This window comes from Pipistrellus kuhlii, unplaced genomic scaffold (genome assembly GCF_014108245.1).
Source record: "Pipistrellus kuhlii isolate mPipKuh1 unplaced genomic scaffold, mPipKuh1.p scaffold_m20_p_39, whole genome shotgun sequence".
Classification (NCBI taxonomy): domain Eukaryota; kingdom Metazoa; phylum Chordata; class Mammalia; order Chiroptera; family Vespertilionidae; genus Pipistrellus; species Pipistrellus kuhlii.
In genome coordinates, this window is record NW_023425539.1 from 1,929,157 (window position 1) to 1,956,307 (window position 27,151).

General features: G+C 42.7%; 1 protein-coding gene across 3 annotated transcripts in view; it reads right to left on the minus strand.

Annotated features, from left to right (window-relative positions):
• VPS53 (VPS53 subunit of GARP complex) overlaps window positions 1-27,151 on the minus strand; it is a 131,775-nt gene that overhangs the window by 67,127 nt on the left and 37,497 nt on the right. For 2 of the 3 annotated variants that reach the window (XM_045571037.1, XM_045571038.1), the window contains exons 5-12: window positions 25,504-25,590; window positions 23,496-23,611; window positions 20,874-20,993; window positions 13,372-13,450; window positions 10,119-10,262; window positions 9,533-9,675; window positions 4,781-4,922; window positions 397-539 (exon numbers count right to left, since the gene is read on the minus strand). In XM_045571037.1, coding sequence (XP_045426993.1) covers window positions 397-539; window positions 4,781-4,922; window positions 9,533-9,675; window positions 10,119-10,262; window positions 13,372-13,450; window positions 20,874-20,993; window positions 23,496-23,611; window positions 25,504-25,590 — 974 coding nt within the window. The remainder of the gene's footprint in view (window positions 1-396; window positions 540-4,780; window positions 4,923-9,532; window positions 9,676-10,118; window positions 10,263-13,371; window positions 13,451-20,873; window positions 20,994-23,495; window positions 23,612-25,503; window positions 25,591-27,151) is intronic. The other variant, XM_036408414.2, reaches the window with a different exon arrangement.

Sequence of the window (27,151 nt, forward strand, 5' to 3'; positions counted from 1 at the left end):
CTGATACAACAGGGCCACTTGTTCCTCTGTAACCCTGTAGCTCCCTAAACGTAAAAGCAAAATCACCATAAACTAATCTAGTCAGAGAAGGGGAAGAATAGCTGAAAACAGGTATCTGGCTCAAATGTTTTTTAAGCATCCTTTGTTGGGACCCATTTCCCATACAGTTAGCTAAATTACCTTATGCTCTACCAACCCTGTCCATCTGGAACATAGGACCTTAGGGGACACTCCCAGCTGGGACCTGTGCCCAGTGCTTAAGCTTCTTTGCCACCAAACACATCTCTGTAGGGCTGAACCCAGAGTTGCATGAGTTTCTGCTTGAAACCAGGCCAGAAGCATGGCTTGGCTAGGGCGGAAAGGAGAGCCAAGGTGGGGTTGAAGTCAACCACCTACTTCGTGGGAGAGAGACAGGTTTCTTTCAATGTCATTGCTGGTGCCCACTTCCTTCTGTGACTTGCACTGTCTTTAAGGGCATTTTCATGGGCGTTGTGGCCCATTTTTCCCCACGATACTACAATTGCCTGGGACAGGGTGGGCTATAAGGAGTCAATGGAAGAAAAAGGGGAGCATCTGTAATACTTTCAACAATGAAGATTTTAAAAATAAATAAAATAAGTAGAAATCCATTTTGAATGTGAGTTGACAGAGAAGTGTGTATATATACAGTATGTGTATATTACACACATATTTCTATTTTTAAGTACAGAAAGTGCCTTGTGGTTCAGCTGGATCTTATTTTAATAAAGTCATAAGCGGCACTGAATAGGTAGAATCTTATGGTCTTGCCTTAAAACTGAGAGCTGCTGCCTCTACTCTTTAAGCCTAGTGCCTGGAGGGACTAACTCCTGATGCGCCCACTCTAAGGCAGGTCTTGGGAGTTGGGAGAGGGGGGGACAGACAGGATCCCATTGAAATCCCAGAATTTTAGGATTGGAAGGGTGGGGACTACGGAAGATAGTAGAGGGGTAAACAAGTGAATGGACTCTAGGCCCAATCTCTGTTCTTACTCTCCTCCTTCAATTACAGTAGCTCAGTTTTCCTATATTTATATATAAGCTATGTGGCCTCAGGTAAGTTCCAATGAATATAGCACCTATCTCTTATAGTTGAAATAAAGTGAGTGATTTTAGGAAAATACACCTAGAACAGTGTGGGACACAGTGAATGTTCAAAATAAGTTAGCTATCATTCTGTGTGAATTTCACATTAGAGTCTGTTAGAGAAAAAAGTTTGGAAGTCTGTTTTGGACCACTTCCCTCATTTAAAAAAACTGAAAAATAACATACTTTTGTTAAAGTATGTAAATGCAAAAAATATGTTTTAAAAAATATATAAATGCATTTGTATAAGAAAATTTCAAGCAAAATACCAGAGTAGAACGAAAAAAAGAATTTCTTTGCTTCTCTACCTACTCTCACTCCAACTTCCTTCCCCAGAGACATCCACTGCTATCATTTCCAGACCTTTTTCTTACAACCTTACATACATAAACATGTTTTGCCTTTTACATAAATGGAATTATACCATATGTATTGGCCTGCAAGCTTACATTTTTCATTTAGCCATGTCTGAGAAGTGTCTTTTTTTCCTGTGATAGCAGATCTACCTCCCATTCTACCACTAACTGCTGTGTGTTAGCTACTGCACCGGCCGGACAGGGCAGCGAGGAGAGCCATTCTCTATTTAACCATTCTTTAAGACTGGACATTACAGAAACCTCCTTTTTTTGCTTTTAAGGCTGCAATTCACCTCTTCCTTGGTATGGATTTTTCTTTGTAGACTTCACAGCTAGATGTGAAATTGTTGCCTCATAGTGCATGCACATTTAAATTTTTTTTTTTTTTAGAGGAAGGGAGAGGGAGAGAGAAAATATCAGTGATGAATCATTGATCAGCTGCCTCCTGCACACCCCACACTGGGGATTGAGACTACAACCCGGGCATATGCCTTGATTGGGACTCGAACCATGATCTCCTGGTTCATAGGTCAATGCTCAACCACTGACCCACACCGACTGGACATGCACATTTAATTAAATTTTTTGATAATGAAAATCTGCTCTCCAAAAAGACTGCATCAATTTGTATACTAGTACTAAAAAACAGTCTTGTTATTTTTATAATAGTTTTTGCCAACCTGATGTATAGAAATTAGTATCTTCTTGTATTTTTTTCACATATTTATTAGCCAACTATTATTTCTTCAATGAATTTTCTGCTTACTCTATACTCATTTTTCTTGAGTTATCTTTTTCATATCGACTTATATGCTGGATGTTAATCATTTGTCTTATGTAGCTTAAACTTTTTTTCCCTACTTTGTGGTACGTCCCTTAATTATGTTTGTGGTCTCTTTTTCCACACAGAATTTCTCTCTTTATGTTGTCAAATGTTTCAGTCCTTTTCTTTATGGCTTCTGGGTTTTATGTCTTGTTTAGTCCCTCTAGTACTCTGTTATTAAAGGAGAGACTATTCTTTTCAGTTAACTGAGAAGGCAGTACACTGAGTTACAGCAGAGTCAAAACTGGACCACACGTCTCTCTTGGTTGCTGATTCAAGGATTTTCCTACCCAATCGCATCGCTTCTCTGTTGTAACCAGCAGTTGTTTTTTAAATGCAGTTTTAAAGGAAACTCAAGAGCTATAACTCTCAACTTTGATTTCTTCTTCCCTCCCTCCCTCCTCCTTCTTGTCTGCCTGCACAAGGTCTGTTGCTCTTTGCATGACTAGGAATCAGAGATGCGTCAGCCATGATTCCTGTACTCAGGGAGCTCAAGTCTGTGTGTGTATGTTGTAAACAGAAACTACCATAAAACATACTAATTTCCCATGGATGGGAAATCTGAAGGAAGTATATTCCCTGTGTTAGCAGGGATCCTGGTTTCCAAAAAAGAGGTTTTCAGAGAGTCACTTTGGGCCTAGTCTTTGCTTACATGGAGAGTAAGTGATTGAACCACCACAGTCCAGCTTTCCAGGGGAGGACAGTCCTCTGACCAGTGTCCTTTGTGTTTCACTTTTTGGAATCTCTCTGACATGTAAGTCTGTACACATGGCTTTGAAGTTTATAGAGACACCTTGACCTGGTTTGCTCACCAGAGACATTAAGAAGCCAAACCCTGTAGTAAAAACATGTGCTAATTATAATAAAATTCAATAGTTAATAAAGTAATAAGGTATTTGTGACTAATTAAGTGAGGTCTCTGTGACTCACAAAATTGTGAGTCTGTAAAATGGGGCCCATCCTATCCTATCTAATAAAGGAGAAACATGCAAATTGACTGTACCTCCACTACACCCACAAGCCATTCCACCAGCCAATCAGGAACAAGTATGCAAATTAACCCAACCAAGATGGCGGCAGCCATGGAGCTGGAGCAAGCAGGAGGAAGCCAAGCTTCTCACTCACCCTGGCTAGCCCTGGCCTCCGCTCAAGGCTACAAAGTTTCAATTATAGAAGATAAATAAATCCCAGATACCACGGCCTCCACTTGGGTCGCGGGGGGGGGGGGAGGGGGGGCGCGGGCGTAGCCAGCCTGCAAACCACCACAGGCCCCTTGCCCAGGCTGCCCCATGCCCCAAGGAAACCCCCACCCTGATCCGGAACACCCTTCAGGGCAAACCAACCGGCCCCCACCCGTGCACCAGGCCTCTATCCCATCTAATAAAAGAGTAATATGCCAATTGACCATCACTCCAACACACAAGATGGCTGCCCCCACGTAGACACAAGATGGCTGCACAAGATGACCAGCAGGGTAGGGCAGTTGGGGGCAATCAAGCCTGCAGGGGAGGGCAGTTAGGGATGACCAGGCCATCAGAGTAGGGAAGTTGGGGGGGCGACTGGGCCTGCAGGGGAGGGCAGTTGGGGGGACCAGGCTTGTAGGGGAGGGCAGTTAGGGGAGCAGTTAGGCATCAATCAGGCTGGCAGGGGAGTGGTTAGGGGTGATCAGGCTGGCAGGCAGAAACTGTTAGGGGCAATCAGGAAGGCAGGCAAGAGAGTTGGGAGCTAGCAGTCCTGGATTGTGAGAGGGATGCCCAATTGCCTGTTTTAGGCCCAACCCCACCGAGATAGGGTCAGTTGGGCATCCCTTGAGGGGTCCCAAATTGGAGAGGGTGCAGGCTGGGTTGAGGGACACCCCCCTTCCTGCATGCACAAATTTCGTGCACTGGGCCTCTAATGCTTAGAAAAAAATGATAGGCCATTCTAAAAACATGGACTACTCCCAGTTCAATTTTTAGTCAGGGCACATGCCCAGTTGCAGGCTGGATCCCTAGTGGAGGCATGCAGGAAGCAGCTGATGGATGTGTCTCTCTCATTGATGTTTTTCTCTCTCTATCCTTTCCCATCTCCTCTCTCTCAAACCAATAAAAAATATATATTTTAAGGCAGATTCCATAAAAAAAAAAAGACAGACATATTTTACAATTGTCAAATCTCAGAGGAAGGCAGGGGTAGGTGGGTGGGTAGGAGAGATCAACCAAAGAACTTGTATGTATATATGCATAACCCATGGACACAGATAACAGAGTGGTGGAGGCCTGGGGTGGGGAGCAGGGGTGGGCTATAAGGGGTCAATGGGGGGAAAGGGGAACATATGTAATACTTTCAGCAATAAAGATTTTTTTAAAATAAAATAAAGTAAGATAAGATAAAATAAAATAAAAACATGGATCACTGCGTAAGAGACAAACAAAGCACCCTACCATGAAAGACTAGAATAAAGCCCAGCTACCCAACCCAGGGGTTTCCCGCCCCAACCTCCCTCAGCGAGCTCTCACCAGAGCACCATCTGTCAGAGTGCAGCCAGAGAAGCGTTTTGCAAGGAATCCCTCAAAGTTAGTTGTTCTCTGAATAGCAAAAAGAAGCAATTTCACTTCAATTTCCTTAGCTCTGGTCCGCATAATCTTGGCAAGTTCTGTCCTTCAAAATAAAGAGATAAGAATATTGTCAAACAAATGGATCATTCAAGATAAGACAAAGTAAATATTTTTTTCAATGTTTTTTTAATTAAAAAAATTTATTTATTTGGGAGAGAGAGAGAGATTGATTTGTTTTTCCACTTATTTATAAATTCATTGGTTGCTTCCTGTATGTGCCCTGACTGGGGATAGAACACATAACCTTGGAGTTTGGGGACAATCCCCTAACCAGCTGAGCTATCCATCCAGGACACAAAGAAAATGGTTTTAGCTTATATATGTATTTGTTAAAGTATGTGGTCATTTTAAATCCTGAGATCTGTTACCAACTCATTTTGATTCCTGGGAAATAGATATTTATCTATCTACATAAAAGGCTAATATGCAAAGTGTCCCCTAGGGAGTTCAATTGGAGACAGGGAGTCCATCGCTCACTCTGATGTGCGCTGACAAACAGGGGACTACGTGGAACAAAGGAAGGCCCCAGCCAGGAGCAGGGGAAAGGAGGCCCCAACCGGCAGCGGGAAGGCCCCAATCGGTTCTGATTGCTGGTCAGGCCTAAGGACTCTACCCATGCATGAATTTTGTGCACCGGGCCTCCAGTTCTAAATAAGAATTTTAAGGTAAAATTATCCACCAGTCAAAAAAATAACAAAAAATCAAGGATTATGGATACCAATTTGTTTAAATTGTTATTGGTATTTTTTAAATATTTAAACCTTTCAATACTTTGTTAATTATATATATGAAACAGTATTTTATAAAAATGCATATTTTCTATGTATTTCACAAGTCATTAACCACTGAATTACAAAGCCCTCTGTCTTCAAAGAAATAACCTTCTCCTTGAACAGAGAGCAAGAACCCTGGAAACACAGGTGAGACCAGACTTTCCATGTGAAAAGAGACATGTATGTGTTTAGGTTGCTCCTGCCTGTCTGTGTGCCTCTCATGTGCTCTGTTTCAGAATATAAATTGGCCAGGAGCAGTGACATAAGAATTTTGAACTGAGCTATGATCATCACCCCCCACAAATGAATGATAAAATCAAACAAGGTTTATCTGAGAATTATATATCTGTAGGTTTTGAAACAGTGAAAGCTTAATAGAAACACTGCCAATAGCTGACACAATAGCAGGTTTGGTGTAGTATATACTTCCAGTCTCCTGCAGACTTCATTTTTCAGAGTTAGCTTGCAAGTCACTGAACTGTAGGCTAAAGAGAATTACTTACCAGTTTCTCGAGGAATGCATCTTTCTTTGCTAATCAGGATTTAGGAAGTGACAACCACAACTGACCTTGAATCAATACTAAAAGGTTATCGAAATCTATTATAGCAAACTATTAGGTCTAGTAATAATTAATGTCGTTTTCTAATACTTTTTAAAATCGAATTTATTTAAACAATACAACAAAATTTAATCAACAATATAGTTGCCGTTGTTTTCTACTACTTGTGCCCAACGCTCAGGAAGCATTTTAATCCCTCTGTTGTAAAATTCTTGTGATTTTGATGCAAAAAATTCGGTCAATGCATTTTTGAGGCATTCTTCATTATTAAATTTTTTTCCAAGAAGAAAGTTTTGCAAAGAACAAAACAAATGGTAATCGAAAGGGGCAATATCAGGAGAATATGCAGGTTGAGGGAGAACTTCCCATTCCAACTGGCGCAGTTTTTCAGCAGTGATTCTTGCAGTATGCGGTCGTGCGTTATCGTGGTGAAGAATTACGCCCTTCCGATTAATCAGCGCGGGTTCTTTTTCTCTTAAAGCTTGGGCTAACCTATCCAATTGGGCACTATACACTGCACTTGTAATGGTTTGGGTAGATGGTAAAAGTTCATAATGAAGAATTCCTTTAAAATTCCACCAAACACACAACATCACTTTTTTCGCATGCAAGTCAGGTTTTGGCGTGGGCTGCGGAGCCTCATTTTTGTCCAGCCATTGAGGCCGCCTTTTCAAATTAACATACAACACCCATTTTTCATCTCCGGTAACAATTTGCTCTAAAACGGCAAACGGTTTTGACGAGAGAGGAGCCAACTGCAAATTGTGACTCTTTGATTACGGTTGTTGTCGGTCAACTCATGAGGAACCCATTTTCCAAACTTTTGGACTTTGCCAAGTGCACGCAATTGATTGGAAATTGTTTTTTTGTGAACAATTTAAAGTTGTCGCAAGCTCTTGTTGGGTAATTTGAGGATTTTGCACCAAAAGAGCTTGAAGAGCTTCTTGATCAAAATTGGACACACGGCCTCGACCATTCTTGTCATCTAATGAAAAATTTCCCTCGCGAAATTTCTCAAACCAACGCTGGCATTTTCTGGCGCTAACTGCATCTTGACCAAGAGCACTACAGATGTTTTTTGCAGCCTCACTTGCTTTTCTTCCTAATTGGAACTCGTAAAGCATGCAGTGCCGAATATGCTCTTCATCTGCCATCTTCTTAGCCCTAGTTTTGCAACAACAACCAAACCAAACACAAACTTTTTCAAGCAAAACTTGTTAATTGCACTTCACACGTTCTGTAGATACCACATGTTTGAAGGTTATGTCAATACAAGTCAACGCCAAGCAAGATTTTAAACGAATGTTTAAAAACGACATTAATTATTACTAGACCCGATAGTAGCCCATTGCGTGATATCGTGTGCAGTAGGCCACCTGCCACTTCCGAGGGAGCCAGCGGGAACTGCAGCACGCCACAGGGAGCCAAGCTGCTTCCACGAGAAGTGGGCTGGCTCCCTTGTCCCCCAGAGGCCCTCCGCGGCTGGCTGGGGCGACGAAGCAAACGTTCAGCCCCGGCCGCTCCACACCCCAGAAGCCCTCTGTTGCTGTGATGACAAAGCAAGCATTCTGCCAGGCCGCTCACACTGCCCGCTCTCAGTGGCAGGACTGGGGGACTCCAGTGAGGCTGAGGGGACTGGGCGCCGCCATCTTGTGGCTATGGGCTCCTCCATCTTTGTGATGGAGTGATGGTTAATTTGCATATTACTCTTTTATTAGATAGGATGTGTTTCTTAAAACAACAGCCACAAAGAATGTACAACACAGAGTAAACCCTAAAGTAAACTATGGCCGGGACCGGTTTGGCTCAATGGATAGAGCGTCGGCTTGGGGACTGAAGGGTCCCGGGTTCGATTCCGGTCAAGGGCATGTACCTTGGTTGCGGGCATATCCCCAGTGGGGGGTGTGCAGGAGGCAGCTGATCGATGACTCTCTCTCATTGATGTTTCTAACTCTCTATCTCTCTCCCTTTCTCTCTGTATAAAAATCAATAAAATATATTTAAAAAAAAAAAAGAAAAAAAAAAGTAAACTATGGAGTCTGGCTGATAATAATGTGTCAATGTAAGCTCACTGCTTGCAACAAGTGCATCACTCTGGTGAGGGAATGTTGATAATGAGGGAGCAATATATGTGTGGGGCAAGGGTATATGGGAAATCTCTGTATCTTCCTGTCACTATTGCTGTGAATCTAAAATTGTTATAAAGAAGAAATTCTATTAAAAAACCCAAACCACAAAATCAACAGCCAGTTTTCCTTAAAACATATTCCACACCACAGTGTGCTTAAAGCTTGCAACTTGATTATAGTCTCTGTGATTTTAAGACAAGTGACTATAATGAATTACTCTAAGATGGCTGAGTTATGGTTAGATATGAAATTTTTTTATTAACCTGAAGTTAATGTAATTGTGAACTATTAAAAAGAAATATAGCCAAAACCGGTTTGGCTCTGGATTGAGCACTGGCCTGTGGACTAAAAGGTCCCAGGTTCGATTCTGGTCAAAGAGCATATACCTTGGTTGTGGGCACATCCCCAGTAGGAGGTGTGCAAGAGGCAGCTGGTTGATGTCTCTCTCTCACTGATGTTTCTAACTATCTCTCTCTTTTCCTCTCTGTAGAAAAATCAATAAAAAAATATGTATTAAAAGCCGAAACTGGTTTGGCTCAATGGATAGAGCGTCAGCTTGGGGACTGAAGGGACCCGAGTTCGATTCCAGTCAAGGGCATGTACCTTGGTTGCGGGCATATCCTTGGTAGGGGGTGTGCAAGAGACAGATGATCGATGACTCTCTCTCATCAATGTTTCTAACTCTCTATTTCTCTCTCTTCCTCTCTGTACAAAATCAATAAAATATATATTTTTAAAAATGTATTAAAAAAAAAGAAAAGAAATATATAATAAAATCCAGTTACCACCACTGCTATGGTAGAGTTGCAAGTAAAAAATAAAATATTTTGACTCTAGCTTTAGCTTTGTCATAAGATATACTGATAAATCCTTCTTGCATATGAAGGACTATGTGGCCTTGGGTTACACTCATGGACACAGAAGACAGGTCTTTAAAATGCTTAGAACACTCAGATGCCAATTTTATTAACTACCCAACGATTATAAATATTATAGAGTGGGAAATTTGTTCAACAAATGTTTCCTGATGGTTTACTACATCACTGAAGTGGGTAGTGGGGCGATAATTGGATATGAGGGTGCCATCAGTCATTTGGTGGGATCAGGAAGTGATTCCAATCCACAAGACAACATGGATCCACTAAAGACAGGATTTCAATTAACACCCAAACCAGCAGAGTTGAAATCTACCTTGTGACGTGGCAAAATTCTACTGCAATCCTCTCGGTCATGTACCACTCACGTGGAAACATTCGGCCGAATTTCTCCTCATAGTCCACAAGCTGGCGTTTGATCCAGGCATAGCGTCTGTCGATTTTGTCCAGCCAGGCAACCTTAGAAAATGAGGGAGCAAAGTCCACCCCAGTATTAGTAGCACTGACAGTTTAAGGAAAGCAAAAACACAGCCAAACTCTCTACTTTTCATGGTTTCAAAGATCTAGGCTACGTTTTTATTTGATCCAGAGATTTTTACCCGGGGGTCCATGAATAGGCTTCAGAGGTCTATAAATTTTCTGAAACTGTATGCAGAGTTTTAGGCAGAAGTGCCTTTTGCTGCAGAGATCTGTAGCATTCATTAATTTCTGCAAAGGGTCAGTGACCGCAAAACCGTTAAGAAACACTGAACTATACAGTTAGCCACTAGCATTCACGGTTCAACAATCAACTTTTTAAGACAGTAATAATAATAATAAAGTATAAATCGGGAGGCTTGAGAACACTCAATTTTCAATACAATTCAACAAGTCACATCTGATCTCATTTGGTCAATACTTACATCTTGGTTTTCTTGAAAAAGGACTAGGTACTCTGACAGATGCTGTTTAATAAACTTTTTAATGATTTCCTGCTTGATTCGGGGGTCCAAAATATTAGCAATCAGACACGCATCTCGTAGGACATTGCTGGGTCCTCCTGGCCTCTGTTAAAGCAAACACACACCAGTTCAGAAGCCAGAGACTACCTTTGACTCCCCTGGCCTCTGACAGCTCTGCCCCCGCTCCTCTCTCGCAGTTATTACTGCTCCCACTGCCCTGACACTCACTCCTCTGCTGCGGATGGCTATGTTCGCTGCCTGTTCCTGGATGAGAGAATCATTAAGCTAGAGTGCAGTAGCCAATACGGGAGCTACTCTGTCAATCAGCAGTGAGACATTCTGAAAACCGTGGCCTGTAATGATCACAGGAAACTTTGTTTTCCCAACACCGACACTGCAATCGCCCTGTGGGAGAGCCCAGGAGGCAGATGACCCCAGGCTCACACCACCTGCGCCACTTTCCCTGCTTCCATCCTCAGAATGCTATTCTTTTTTGGACTGTGTCTCAGAACTATGATACACGTGCAACAAAATTATTATTGTAATGTAAGTAAACTTATTACTTTCAAATATTACATTTAATTACTGTTTTATTTTAGGGGGGTAGGAAGGGAATGCCATGAAGTAATCTTTCATTAGAGAGCAGTACTTTGGTTATTCTGAAAAACAAAACAAAAACAACAACAACAAGAGTGACATATTTTCTCTTATTCTTTCACGAAAAGAATCTTCAAGAGTTAAATGGCCTCCAGAAAAATGTTTCCTTGCTTCAGCTATGACATGGAGAGAGGTAAGATTCCTATTCTTAAGATGCTACATTTGTACCAAACACCACGGTGGCATTTAAACCTAAAAGCAAGTTTCATCAGATTTGTTTTACAGATCCTCAACCCCTCAGACATGTAGCTAAGGTAAAATATTATGCTGTCAGCCCTTTGACCTAAAAAGAAAGTTGAAGGGTATGAGGGGCTGTATCTATACACCACAATCGAAGACCTCTGTCATTTGGGAAGGTCTTTGTCGTTACCTCTGAAGGTCAATTCAATCTCGATGAACCTTTCTTTTTTAATATATTTTATTGATTTTTTACAGAGAGGAAGGGAGAGAGATAGAGAGCTAGAAACGTCGATGAGAGAGAAACATTGACCAGCTGCCTCTTGCACACACCCCACCAGGGATGTGCCCGCGACCAACGTACATGCCCCTGACCGGAATCTAACCTGGGACCTTTCAGTCCGCAGACCGATGCTCTACCACTGAGCCAAACCGGTTTCGGCTCGATGAACCTTTCTTTATGGCACCTCACTGCATGAGCCTGGCCAGCTGAGTGGACCACAGTAAAAAGAACACCTGGAATCTACTCGTGGCTTGGCTAAGTAGCCACGCAGCTTTGGCACAGTTACTGAACCTCATCTGAAAAATAATGGACTTTAACTACCTGAATGAGTGAGGTCCTTCCAAATCTTTGTGTTTTGTTTTATTTTTGTCAGTTCTGTCCAATTTACCCACCTGCGCTGAAATTTATGTTTCATAAGGGTTACCGGAGCCGCCTCAGAGCTCAGCTGTTAAAATGCTGACTAGCCCCCCACTGAGGGGCTGATATGTCATCCTCTGCTCAACTCCTGCTGTGGGTAAGTGTTTGATCTAATAGAGAAATCACGGAAGCCGAACCCTGAGCTCATGGGTTCAGATTTTTTCATTTCAAAAGAACTTCATAGGTTACTTTAAATAATTAAAAAAATATATATATCGTGAGTTCTATTTCTGAAATAGAAGTAAAAGCACAAGGTCTTTAAGAAAAGTCAACAACCATTAAAAAAGACAAAAGAAAACTAAAAACAAAACAAAACCCACTGTTACCAGAGAAAAGGGAAGCGAGTTGTTAAAGAAAACCATTTTAACTTCATCTGCCTGGTGGGATCTGGGATAAAGAGGTGCCGTAGGTCACAGTTACTTTCTTCTAAGTAACAAGCTGGGCTTCATCCACATCTTTCTGGAACTTCCTGAAACGGATGAACAGCAGATCCGACACTAACGAGAGTCTAGTGCTGATCACCTGTGAGTACCTTACAATCTCTATTCACAGAAAGGCTTTCCAACATCACCTCCCCCAGACTTACGTCAAATGAATAAGGGACACACAGTCTTCAAAGGACAAGCTTTACAAATAAAGTGTGTGATTACCAAAAGACAGGCACACTATGGACAGACTTTAAAGTCAGAACAGGTTTCCTATAGAAAAAAGTAATCTACAAAGCGGGGGCAGCTACCCGCACCTACTTCTTAAGTTTCTTTTATGGAGCACACACAAAAATGATTAATATATTTCCAGTTATTGAATTATAACACAGATTCCGAAAACGTTCCTTGGCTCCGTAAATAAAAATATACCCACCACCTCCGCCCACCACGGGCAGTGAGGAATGCTGCCCGCCCGGGTGTACTTTGGCTCATCTCTGCATTGAACAATTCTCTCTCTTGAAATAGCCCAAATAATAGAGGAATAAAAGCTTCTGAATGCTCTTCCCTCCCTGACACATGCAAAGCATTAAGATTATGTCTGCTACAGTTTAAAGGTAGAGCTAAGGGCAGTTCACCAAGCATAATGCCAGCCAAGGGAGGCAAAGCTTGTTACGTGAGAAGTGTAACCAACAGCTCACAAGCGAAACACTGTGGGCCGCCCAGACACAGCACAAACAGCTCTGCCACCAGCGAGAACGAAAGGGATTCATGCCAAAGAACAGGATCCTGATGGTTAAAAACGAGCCTCCGAACTGTGTCACTCCGTTACATAAGCTTGTGCACTGCCCTCCCAGTTGTCTTTTCACCAAACTGAAACCAGTAAGTTATATAACAATCCTAAAAGAACGCTGCGGCTTGAAGATTTAAAACAAAACAAAACACAAAACACACACATGAGAATAAAGGAATTTACCGGGCACACAAGATATTAGGTTTGACACACATTAAATTAAACCAAAACACATCCTCACACCTCACATTCTGACACTGAAAGAACGTAAGTGAGGGATCAACATCGCTTGGGGATATTTGAAGTCAAGAATGGTCTCATTATCCCGGACGTCTGGCAAACGGACTGATGGCTGCCAGCGAACACTTTTGGAATGATACCTGGGAACAGTACCGTAGTGAGTGTGAGTTGGGTAAGGACAGTGGTAATATTAAAGATTGGAAAGAACATGCGAAACTATACCTTGGAACCCTGGGAGGGAAACGCTTCTTCAAAATCAGCCAGGATTTGCTGTCCTAACTCAGTCTGGGCAGCCTTCACTCTGTAGAGAAAAGAAAACCCATCATTGTCTGGTCATTTCCAAATATCCATAAGTAATTATGCAAAGATCTATGGAGGTCAGAACTAGTGGAGTCTTCAGAGACAGGAAGGGGTAAGGCGACTAGAGGAGAGGTCACACACTAGTTAGCAGCAGGTTTATGACCAGGATCCAGGTTTGTCTGATTTAAACACAACATGGGTTTTCTGTAGCCATAGATTTTCTATATCCAACTTCTTTTAGGACATGTCATGAGGTAGTACATATTAATCTTTACAAAATACCATTAGGTAGTAGTTATACTATAGGAAAATGCTATGTAATAAGGCCCAAATCAGATATAAACCCATTCTGCTAATCTTCTCTGTATCGTTCCAATTTTAGTATATGTGCTGCCGAAGCGAATTACCCGTATAACTGCCCACCTGCTCCTTGGAGTAAAGAATGGGAGGAGAGCTCCATGCTCTTTCAGAGTTGTTGTTTTTTCCAACCAAGAAACCAAGATCAGGTTCATAAGTTTTAACACATGAATAAAAAGAATGTTTTTTAGAGTAGAAATAATAGCCTCGCCATACCAGCAGACAGCAGCTGCATGTTGCTGAAGGATGCCTAGGACCAAACCAGAGACGGTCGGACCTGCATCACCACCATTTGTCCACCAACCAGATCTGAAATATCATGGCTGACATGTACACATAAGGAACTGTTTGACACTGAAATTGGGACTCAATTGCCAAAACTGGTTTGGCTCAGTGGACAGAGCATCGGTCTATGAACTGAAAGGTCCCAGGTTCGATTCTAGTCAAGGGCATATACCACATGTGTCAAACACAAGGCCCACGGGCCAAATCCGTCCCGCCAGGCCTTGCAATGTGGCCCGCAACGCGCTGTCATCACTGCACTCCGCTGCATTTCCATCACAATGACAGTTTATGACTGTTCAGTAAACCATTCGGCCCGCGATTTAGGCTGGATTTTAGATTTTGGCCCCTTCTCTGATTGAGTTCGACACCCCTAGCATATACATTGGTTGCAGGCACATCCCCAGTGAGGGGTGTGCAGGAGGCAACTGGTCGATGTTTCTCTCTCATCGATGCTTCTAACTCTCTATCCTTCTCTCTTCCTCTCTGTAAAAAAAATCAATAAAATATTTTAAAAAAAGAAAAAAAGAAATTGGGACTCAAAAGAACTGTTGGCCCAAAAAGGAACTCACTACAGACTGATTCATTTGCCTCTCAGCATAATCATTATGGCTTGTCTCAGTTTCAGTTTTTATAAGGGTACTTCTTGGATCACATGATCTCACACAACTAAAGGAAATAATGAACAACATAAACTGATGAACAAAAACAGACCCAGAGAAAGAGAAGCAGCAATCAGACTCTCAAACCTCAGAGGGGAAAGTAGGGGAGGTGGGGGTAAGAAGGAGAGATCAACCAAAGGACTTGTGTGCATGCATATGGGCCTAGCCAGTGGCCATGGACAACAGGGGGGTGGGGGCATATGTGGGGAGGGGTTTGGAATGGGAATGGGGGGATGAGGACAATTATGTGATACCATAATCAATAAAATTAAATATATATATTATATACATATATATATATTATATGAAATAATAAAGACTAAAATGATAAAGATGAACTGCTACATAATTGAGAGTGAAGGCCATTGAATGAAGATTTAAATTCACTCAGAAGATTGTGAATATCAGAACTGAGTGAGTTATGATGAAAATCAGTTAAAAACGAAGGGACAGTACTTGACACAGTGGTTTGCATGTACATGAGGAGCTCAGGAAGTATTTTTCAGCTTAAACGAAGGAGAAAGCAGTACAGCTGGGATGAGAAAGTAAATGTGTGCCATCGTGGTCCCCTGCAGAGCTCATGTCCTCCGCCAGCAGCTGGCCATGCCCCGCCAGCCTCCGGAGCTGGGGCGGAGCACGGCTCCGAGGCCGATGCTAAACTGCCCTAAGAGCACCATAAAATAGTGTTCTTCCTTTCTCGGTCTCCACCCTGCTACTTTGGAATTAACTTTATGACGTTTCTAGAAATAGTGAATAGTTCAAAACCACAATTTCTTTGGCTACTAGGCAGTGCCTAGCAACCTACTGAGATTTTTTTTTTTTTAACGAGAGGACAGGCAGGACCCAAAAACACTCTAATTTTTCTGTGGCATAGTCATAATTATGCTTTTATTTAAGAATAGATTTTTCCACTATCTTCAAAATGTTTAAATCCACTCTGGTAGGGGAGTTTGCAGCCTTTTCGGTTAGTTTTCAAGGGGGCTAGAAATGACTGAGATCAGGCTATTACTTGCATGGCTCCCAAGTCAGAATCAAGGCCATCATACCCAGAAGTGCCCAAAAGACAACGGGAGATACTGCTGACAGGAAAGAGAACCAGCTTTTGTAAAACTGGACCTTGGAGGCCTTGTGACCCCATGTAATGGGCTGGGCAGACTCCCCTGGCGCCGGGTCACAAGACCGAGCTTCAGAGCCTCAGGCCCCTCCTCCTCCTCTCCTCTGGGCAGCACTGTTCCCTCCGAGCCTCAGGGGTGATTCCTGGAGGGGCACTCTGGGCCAGTCTCAGGACTCCTGAGCATCTCAGTGATACCGATGGGCCCAGCTCTGCCTCTGTCACCCCATCATCTCTGAACTCCATCTTCTTACTGGATTTAAAACGGGGGTGCCTGAAAAGACAAGCAGAGGCTTGGTACTGCCCGAGTGCAGAAGAGAGGTGAAGTATCAGGCTGTGATGTGCAGACCACCTAGTCATCTTCAATCCATTTGTTAAAATTTCTTTATTGATTGTGGTATTACATATGTGTCCTTATTCTCCCATTACCCTCCACCCCCCAATTCATGCCCTTACCCCTAGTTAGTTGTCTGTATCCATTGATTAGGCTTAGATGCATGCATACAAGTCAATCCATTTTTATTTATTTATTTTATTTATTTTTTTAAAATATATTTTATTGATCTTTTACAGAGAGAAAGGGAGAGTTAGAAACATCGATGAGAGAGAAACATCGATCAGCTGCCTTCTGCACACCCCCTACTGGGGATGTGCCCACAACCAATGTACATGCCCTTGACCGGAATCGAACCCGGGACCTTTCAGTCCGCAGACCGACACTCTATCCACTGAGTCAAACCGGCTTTGGCGTCAATCCATTTTTAAAGTCACCTCTTGAGATAGTCTCGATTCAGCTGTGCCACCAGTGAGCCAGGCATAATCATAAGGAAGCCGTTTCCCATACCAGGGCTACAGCTAAGAATAGTTGTGAAATAAGAGGGTGGGGATGGAGGCCTCTCTAGCACTGATTGTTCCACAACCCCCCTCTTGAGGCACTAGCTGCCATCAGCACCCATCTTTACAAGAGACTACAAGTCAGATGCATAACTCATGTTGGAGCCGAAGAATAAGCTTCCGCACATAAAGGTTTCCAAGCGTAGTGTTTAAAGTATCTATCAGCGATTCGGATGGAATTTATTGACATTAATGATGGTGTCTGTAAACCCAAACCACGATTCCATGTAACATTAGGGGAAGATGTGAACAGCAGTCTTTACAATCAGTTGCCTAAACAGGATCCAGGGGGGAAAAATCACTTGAAAGAATCTATCTTCAACCTGACTCCTTTGTTTATATTCCTTCCTCTTTTAACAATGAAAAGTAAATGCCTACTGTAAAGAGATGGAACGGCTGAGACTCTGTTAGCAGAGCACACAGAAGGATCGAACTACCAAGATTTCCTAGTCACTCTTATGAAAACCAAGGTACAACTGGTAGAGAATAGGACAGTAAATAATAATTCCTCCTGGCATCCAAATAAGTTCTGCCTGGTTGGGTGCTGATCACTCTTGGGAAATGAAAGATTCCCTGTGCTGCCTGGAAAGAAAGGTCAACCAACTGGCTCCTAGCATCCTCCATGCCAGCTGACTATGGGTTGTCTAAAGGTGCCCTTTCCTAAACGTGTTATCAGTTTTCATAAGGGGTGGTAGCAAAGGGGCAGCAAATTAGGAAAATTATTTAGACATTTGGAGCTAAAGTAACCCTGATGCTTCCATTACCTTGTGAATGACAGTCCCAAACAAAATACAAAAGTTCACAATAAACTGACCTCCCAAATACTTGGTGTGTCCGGGACAGAATGGTTAGTTAGCCACATTAGCCTGAGCTGCTCCATTTCCGAACAGACAGGCTCTGTAATCTCAACCCAGAATCTTCGAGCAACTCAGCTGGATGCTTTGAGAACATCAAGTACAGCCCCTATACTTTTGAAACTTACACTTTTGAAACTAAAGTTCTTTCCGCAGGAACTTGTCATACACACAGGTAGGCAGGCCTTTTCATTCTCTGCTTTAGTCTCTTTCACCACTACATCATGTGATCGCAATCTGCCAGGTATCTCTCACATATAAGAGATTAGAGATAGCCCTGAAAAATATTTTTAGTTCAAGGGTTTCAAGAGAATGCAAGACTCTTCCATTCTTTCTTAGGAAATATTGACTGATTACTAGAAACATTTGCTTTCATGGATACTCTTAAGCCAGGAGGATTTGTAATATGAAGATGATATTTTAAAAAAAATCTTTCCTTCAATGTTATATTAGTGTTTAAGCATTTTCCAGAGGGGCAGTTGGAAAAAAATAACTATATTTAAATCAAGATCCATGAATTTTACATTTTAAATGCACAGGCAAAGATTCCAGAGTATAACCTTTTATATGATTTCTATAATTTATGGACAGAAAGCTATTACAATAAATTAGAGAAGCTGAAGCAATGCATAGGGTATAACTTGCCTTCTCCCCTCCCCCCAAACAAATAGCTATTTCTATCATTTCCAGATGGTTCTACCATTGCTATGTAAACATCAGAGAGGAAAATCACCAGAAATGATGCTAAAAATAAGAAGTCTGGACTTTCCTCAAACTTTTAATACCTCTTGAAAAACAATTGTAGTCAAGCTCTGAAAACAAGGTTTTTTCTCTTGTGTTATTTTTAGCGTTACTTAATAATAGTACATGCTCTATACTAACCTACAATTTCTGCAAATAGAGGTTTTCCACTAAAAGAAAAGTAAATCCTCCTGAGTTTGCAGCAGCCATACATGATAATGAGTGTTTGCAGCACTGAAATATACTGACGAAGTGTTAGCTTTTCTCTTTATAAGGGGAATGTTATTACAACAGAGATCACAACGTTATTCAAGTTTATAAAACTACCTTTCAAAAAAAATGTTAGAAAGCAAAGAGAACTAAAAGAGCACATTGGCTTGTGTGTCTCTGAGTTACTGTTTTATAAATAAAATTCAGTTCTGCCGTCAACAATGCTCATCACAAACAACCAACCAAGTTGGTATCCAACCCCTCAACACATCTCCTTGACCTCATGGCCATTATTTTGGTATGGTCCTTATCTTCTCTAGTCTAGAACATAGACCAAACCCTCAGTTTCATGTACTTCCAGACTTCCATAAAATACAAGTGAGATCATGCCCCTCCCGCTCAAAACCTTTCATTGCTCATCAAATAAAGAATAAGTTCTCTAGCAAGGCATATGAACTCTGACATTGACTACCTATGCAGACTTTCATCCTCTATCATCCCCCAAAGTGACAGGATGCTCTTTCTCATCTATTCTCCCACCTTCCTTTTTATCTTGATAAGATTCTTCCCATTCTTTTAAAATCAGATTAAAATTTAATTCTTCTATAACCCCTACCCTCAGCCCCTGAAGGTTCATTCTATCAATTCCTCCTCTAAGATCCTGCCATGCCTTGTAAAGCAAATACCAGTTTTATTGTATCTGTGCTATGATGAAATTTTATATTAGTGTTTCTCTTCTCTACACAAAAATGAACTCCTTGAGCAGAGAGTGTTTATTGCTTTTCTTGTGCCTGTGGTACTCCAGCACAGGATCTAGGATATAGAAGGTGCACAGTAAATATCTATTAGGTAAATGAAGGAAAGAATAAACGAATGGGAAAGACAGATCAACTCTGGATCACCATGAGGAGAGAGGGAGGAGATACTGCCTCCTTCCCTTCTCCCCCATCCACGGAGAGCAAGTCTGCCTTCTCCATTCAAACTTCCTTCCTTCTCGCAGCTCATAAAGCCCTATTTGTCCACTCTCTTGGCTGCTTTCCATCCCCAGTATGACATGGCGACCAGCCATCTCTAAGTGTGAAGGGGTTAGGAAGGACGAGGGGAAGGGTGGTGACTTCCCTAGTATTCTGCCAAGCTCTGTTCTGACATTCCTTTGTAATTCTTTGGCATTTCCATTGCAAGAGGGCACACTGAGTGCATTTTGCCATCTCCCCTTCCTGCTCCAGAGCCAAAGAAATAATAAAAATATTTTAATAAAAATCCAGACCCATACAAAAAAAGATGTGGTCAACTAGAAACTCAGAGTCGTGTGTGGTTTGTTACAAGGAAATAGACAACTGGGAGAGTTTCCCTCACTAATACAGACAACTGAGAGCTGTTGAGATGTACAACTTGGCAGCTGCCACTGCAATAACGGCAGGCCAGCAACGATGTGACACGGGGAGCTTTGGAAGACACGGTCAGGAGCTGGTCAGGGTATGATGGGTGGGAAGTCTGCATCACAAAGTTAGATCAGATGCCATCTAAGGTACCTTCTTACAATAGAACTACAGGCCCAGTGGACGAAATCTCTGTGTTTGTGTGTGTGTGTGGGGGGGGGGGGGGGGGGGGGGGGGGGGTGGTCCCTCAGCCCAGCCTGCACCCTCTCCAATCTGGGACCCCTCGGAGGATGTCCGACGGCTGGTTTAAGATCGATCCCTGTAGGCCTAAACCAGCTGTCAGACATCCCTCTCACAATCCAGGACCGCTGGCTCCTAACTGCTTCAGCCTGCCAGCTTGATTGCCCCTTAACCACTCCCCTTCCAGCCTGATCATTCCCAACTGCCCTCCCCTCCTGGCCTGATTGCCCCCAACTGCCCTCCCATGCTGGCCTGATCATCCCCAACTGCCCTTCCCTCCTGGCCTGATTGCCCCCAACTGCCCTCCCATGCTGGCCTGATCGCCCCCAACTGCCCTCCCCTGCTGGCTTGATCGCCCCCAACTGCCCTCCCCTGCTGGCCTGATCGCCCCCAACTACCCTCCCCTGCTGGCCTAATCACCCCCAACTGCCCTCCCCTGCTGGCCTGATCACCCTCAACTACCCTACCCTGCTGCGACCCGCCTATTCCACTGGGACCTGCATCCTCCACCCAAGGTGGCAGAGACACCAGGACGGGCCTCCCCTGTGCAGCATGGAGCAGCGGGATCCCCAGGTCTCACTGTGTGGAGCGGCAGCCAAGCCCTGCCTCTGCTATGCGCATGGCCATCTTGTTCCAGCACTTCCCAGCACCACCTTTTCTTAAACAGGAAGGTCATTTTCTCTGATGACAGTACCTTTCGGAAAGCTGCCGGATCTGTGGAATTCCCATGTACTTGTGGAAGTGCTCTAGAACGTTCATCACACCCTGAAGAAGATTAGCAACTTCTCCATACTGCCTTCGCCTGGTCATGGCTCTGAAAGGAAATAAGAAGTTGAGAACTCTAGAAAACCACTAAGGACACAAGAAACAGATGTGGAACGATACTCTGAGCTCTAAAACAGACATCACTGGAACAGGGGGCAAGAGTGGGCTAGAGGGCGTTGATGGGGGTGGGGGGAGGACACTGGGACATATGTATATTTTTTTAACAATAAAGATTAAAAAAACAAATTATATAAATCCAAAAAATAAAACAGACGTCAACTCGATTTAATAAGCATTTACTGAGCACTAAAAATGTATGGTGCTATGCAGTGTGGGGGGGGTGAGGGGTGGGGGAGTAAGGGGTGGGGGAGAGGCGGATGTTTCAATCCTCAAGGCAACAACATTTAGTCAGGGAGAGGGCCTATACACAGCTAACCAAGTAGGATGAACTGAGTTCTAAACAGAAATACTAGGTAGATGCTATAGGAGGAACAAAAAAACATGTGAGTAATGGGTTCTCATTGTGTGGGGAAGGGGAAAATTACGGATTTGAGTTGGGTTATGGGAATAGCAGGCTTTTGACAGAGAACATGGGTAAGGAAGTAATTATCTGAGGATTACAGTTTAGGGGCAAACCAAACACATCTTCCCAGGATACAACAAAGGGCATTTAGGTTCATTGACATGTTAACTCAGATCTGTAGGTTTTAAGCCAATGTTACACAACTCTGTTTCCCTTTTGCAGAGGTTAATGAAGCATTAAAAAGGATGCTGATAAAATCAAGTTACACATAGCAAGGAAGGACAAACCATTAGATCTAAGTCTTTCATTGAGGTTGGGCTTTTAAATTAAAAGTGTATTTTATGACTTCCCTGAAGAGGCATTTACAAAGACAGGATCAAGTTCAAGCTAAGATGTGATGCTGCAGAAACCGGTTTGGCTCAATGGATAGAGCGTCGGCTTGGGGACTGAAGGGTCCCGGGTTTGATTCCGGTCAAGGGCATGTACCTTGGTTTCGGGCACATCCCCAGTGGGGGGGGGGGGGGGGGGGTGCAAGAGGCAGATGATCGATGACTCACTCTCACCGATGGTTCTAACTCTCTCTCTCTCTCCCTTCTTCTTTGTACAAAATCAATAAAATATATTTTAATTAAAAAAAAAAAAAAAGATGTGATGCTGCTGCCTGGTCAGATAGTTGTGCAAGACTGAGCATCTGGGGGAAGGGACAGGAAATTGTTCTTCCAGTTCCACTGGCCTCTGACCTCTCTGATCACTCCTTGCAGGAAATGTACCAGGGACTGAAACTCATGCAACGTCTGACAGAGATCAAGAAGGAGCCAGCCCCCCGCCCCCAACTTTGGATACTGCATCTAAATTTACATGAAGATGCTCTTTCTCTGTTTGCACATGAGATTACACTGAGGCTGGGGTGGGAAATTCAGCCTGAGAGAGACCACAGAAAAGAACTGGCTTCTTTGTGGTAAATAACCAGTTCTTCCTTTTGATCCTATTTCTCATGTCCTCATGCATCATTCCCTTTAGCTCCTCTATAAACCAAACAAGAAGCTACTCTATTTGAAAAACTGGGTTGAATGATAAATCAAAGATATGTTTTACATGATACATTCAATGACAATGTGACTCAGCCCATCTTAAACTTGGCAAAGTTAAGATTGTAGGAAGGGACAATGGCCCCAAATCACCTTGTGAGCTTCAATGATAGAGACCTACCGCATGGAAACCTGTATTCTTCTTCTTTTTTTTTTTTTTTTAATATATTTTATTGATTTTTCACAGAGGAAGAGAGAGGGATAGAGAGTAAGAAACATCGATGAGAGAGAATCATCGATCAGCTGCCTCTTGCACACCCCCTACTGGGGATGTGCCCGCAACCAAGGTACATGCCCTTGACCAGAATCGAACCCGGGACCTTTCAATCAGAAGGCCGACCATTGAGCCAAACCGGTCCCGGCAGAAACCTGTATTCTTGAAGTCATTTCTCCACAGGCCCTTCAGACTCATTTGCATCTCATTTCAAAGTATCAGGCTGCGCCCTGGCTGGTTTTCTCAAGTGTTTAGAGCATCAGTCTACACACCAAAGGGCTGCGGGTTCGAGTCCCGATTAAGGGCACATACCTAGTTGCAGGTTCAATCCCCGGACCCAGTTGGGTCAAGTTCAGGAGGCAACTAATCCATGTGTTTCTCATACATTGATGTTTCTCTCTCTCTCTCTCTCTCTCTCTCTCTCTCTCTCTCTCTCTCTCTCTCTCTCTCTCTCTCTCCCCTTCCCTCCCTTCTGCTCTCTTTGAAAATCAATGGGAAAAATCTCCTCGGGTGAGGATTAACAACAACAGCAAAAAGTGTCAGGTTGTTTGATGGATTGTGAACACCAGAGGGCAAAAAGTAAACCTGGTGACCAAACATTTGAGCCAGATTTGCAGAAAGTGGGGCAGGATGGTGAGACTTTACTGGCTGAGAAGTAAATAAACCCTTTCCTATATGTGACAGTCATTTCGTGTGGACCCAAAAGAGAAAGTTGACACTGCTTACTCGAGGGAATCGACACCGCCTGCCAGCATGTGCAGGTGGTTCAGCGTTGTGATTGAGGTGGTCAGGTGGCGTTTGGCATGATCTAACTGCTTAATATCACGGGTGATTTCTTTAACCTAAATATTGAAAACCATGGGAGAAAAAGGAAGAAGGTAAGAATGATATAAACCCATCTGCAAGTAACTCCACAAGAAAATACTGCAAATGAAGCAAGAAAAAAAAAAATCTCAGGTTACACCCAAAACTAATACAAAATAACATTGACTATAAACTGTAATTGAAAAACAAAATGTTAAAAAAAAAAAAGTCTCTAAGGTTAGCCCTTAGAGAAAACATGGGCTTTTTCACAAGAGATAATCAAAATCATTCTCAATCAGCCCACTTAAATTTAATTTGGCACTTCTTCAACCTACCGTATTTTTTGGACCATAAGACGCTCTGGACCATAAGACGCACCAGTTTTTAGAGAAGGGAAATGAAGAAAAAAAGATTCTGAAACAAATAGTGTCCTAAAATATTTTATGTGCATTAAAACCCAACATCACAGTCATAAACACATGTAATCAACCCTGTAAAGTAAACAGCAGCATTTAGAACCATTTTAGAGCCGGGCAAGCACACAGAGACCACACAGAGCCGGGCAAGTAAAAAAACTTTTTTTTTAAAGTATATGTGTAGGCTATATTTGGACCATAAGACACAGGGACTTTCCCCCCCCACTTCTGGGGGAAAAAAAGTGCATCTTATGGTCCGAAAAATACGGTAATTTACCCAGGGCTATAAAATCCTCATTTGGGAGAATGAAATGAACTTTTTCACCAACTGACCTCTCTCCCTCTCTCAAGTCAGCTTAAAAAAAACACACTATGGCTGAAACCGGTTTGGCTCAGTGGATAGAGCGTCAGTTTGAGGAGTGAGGGGTCCTGGGTTCGATTCCAATCAAGGGCATGTACCCCGTGCGGGGTGTGCGGGGTGTGCAGGGGGTGGCTGGTCGATGTTTCTCTCTCATCGATGTTTCTGGCTCTCTATCCCTCTCTTCTCCTTTCCTCTCTGTAAAAAAAATCAATAAAATATATTTTTTTAAAAACACTATGTCCTTAGGTGAGGATTAAAAAAATTTTTTTTTAATTAAAAAAAGTGAAAAACCTGGTAGTGCGTTAAGTTCATATGACCTGATTTTCTAGTTGGATCACCCTGCATGAACTCATAAAGATTATGACCTGCACAGCTCAGTTTCACAATCACAAACATGCAAGGTTTTTTGTAACCAAAAAGATTAAGGGGGGAAAATGATAGGAATAATGGTTTCCATTCATTGAGCAACTAACACAAGTCTAAGACTATGCTCGGTGCTCTTCATACATTCAATTCTTGTAACGCTTTGAGCTAGATGTTGTTATTCTTATTTACAGTTGAAAAAACTGCAATTCAGAAACATGACATTATGTAGTCAGAATCTGAGCCCAGGAGTTGGCATTTCCAGTACCTCCCACAGAGTACGAGTGGCTGAGCCTGGATTCTTGGTCAGGAGCGGGGCCTCAGAGTACATCACCGGAGGACAGATGTGTAGAGGGAGGACTTAATCAAAACCATAAGCATGTATCATGGGCAGGCTACATCCACCTCCCAGATCCAGGAACCGTTTTCATGTGATACTAAGTGACATATCGTATATCTTAATAATGGCTTCCATTCATTGAGCAACTAACACAAGCCTAGTACTATGTGTGATATACTATATAGTAAAATACATGATATAAACAAGTGCTGGAGAAAGGAATCCAAAATGACTAGAAAACTATTTAAACACAGGGCTGCAAACAGCGGGCGGCCCTATAGCTAGCTCCTCCTCCTGAACTGACCTAGAGTGTCCTCAGAGGGCTTGTTTAGAGACATGGGTGCTACGGCTGGCAACAAATCGGAGTAAAAGCCCATTAACGAGGATAACTGGATGAGATGCAAACTTCCTCTTCTGGAGCAAAAAAATTAGGAAGAAACCTAAACTCACCATTTGCTCTGATTTTTCTGCTTTGTCTTTGATATCTTTGATTTTGCCGAAGAGTTGCTGAATCGCTTTCTGGGCCTCTTCAAGTGCCTAGAATAAGAGAAATAGATGAAAAACTGGACGGCACCAGTTCCTACACTGTAATCAAGTCCAGCTTCAGAAGAAAATTAATAAAGTTCTCTTGATTCATTGCACTTACGCTGACAATTTTTCTGGACCGAAGTAGTAGAGACAGAGTCCAGCATTTGGATACAGGGAAGTACTCAGGATTCTAGCCAATATGCATCAGAAAGTTTTAATTTAAAAACAAAACTATTTCCCTCTATCCCAGAGATTACTACACATTTTGATGACAACAAATAAACAGGACATGCATATCTGTGTGCACACGTGTGTGTGTGTGTGTGTGTGTGTGTGTGTGTGTGTGCATGCGCACATATGCAGTAACCTTCAAAACCTATAAAGAGACAGAGGTGACTGATGGGGGTAGAAACTCTGAATTTTGGAATTTCCAGATGACTGTGCCTTCAAAAACATCACAACTATCCACGGGGACTCCAGACTGCGGCAAACCCTAAAGACATTATAGAACCCCACGTGGAAATAAAAAAAATGATGTTAGAAAGGGACACTTACAGCTACAGGTGAGCCAAATGTTTCCCCTGAAATAAGAACCCACAAAGAGGAATGCCACGCATTAAAAATATGACAACCCACAGTAGCTTCTGTGAGTAGGGGAAGCAATGTTCAGGGATTTGTAAGGGTGCAAAAGCCACACATGTGCAAAACATGTGTATTTATATAAAAGATGGAGCAGTCCAAAGGACCCATGCTTCATTTCATCAAAAGCACTTTATTTAGTTTGGATTTAAGAGTAGCCTGTCCTAATTGGGTCTCACTAGCCCTTTATAAAAGTAATGACAAGGCTAATGTAACTCCGGAGCTGTGGGTGGCCATTTTTGCCTTCAGAGAAAAACAGCCAGCCTTTGTGGAAAAGACACCTTCACAGAGGGAAGAGGAAAACAAAGCGGAGATGGAGAAAGACAAAAGGCAGACAGGGTTATCTGAACCCCTGAATCCAGCTGTACCCAATGGAAGAGCTATTTCTAGACTATGAATTCATCCATTTTCTTTTTTGCTTAAAAAAAATAAATCCTCTTGCCCAAACCGGTTTGGCTCAGTGGATAAAGCGTCAGCCTGTGGACTGAAAGGTCCCAGGTTCTATTCTGGTCAAGGGCATGTACCTTGGTTGCAGGCACATCCCCAGTATGGGATGTGCAAGAGGCAGCTAATCAATGTTTCTCTCTCATCGATGTTTCTCTCTATCCTTCTCCCTTCCTCTCTGTAAAATAATCAATAAAATATTTTTAAAATCCTCAAAAAGCAAAGTTAAGTTGTCTTCCTTGTTAGAGGGATCGTATCCCCCTTTCCTTCCCATGTTTCCTGTGCTGTCCACTTCTCCCATTGGGAATCCTTTTTTATTGTGCTCTCCCTGCCCTGTGTGCAGCTCAAATCCAAACATGGCTTTCTTTCGATCTTCTCCCACCTCCCCGGGGTTTGCAGGAGGATTCACATGTGGGGACAAGGATGCTAAGCTAGTGCATGTGACTATGCCATGGCTTCCGCAATGAACGTCCAGAAGCTCCTCTGA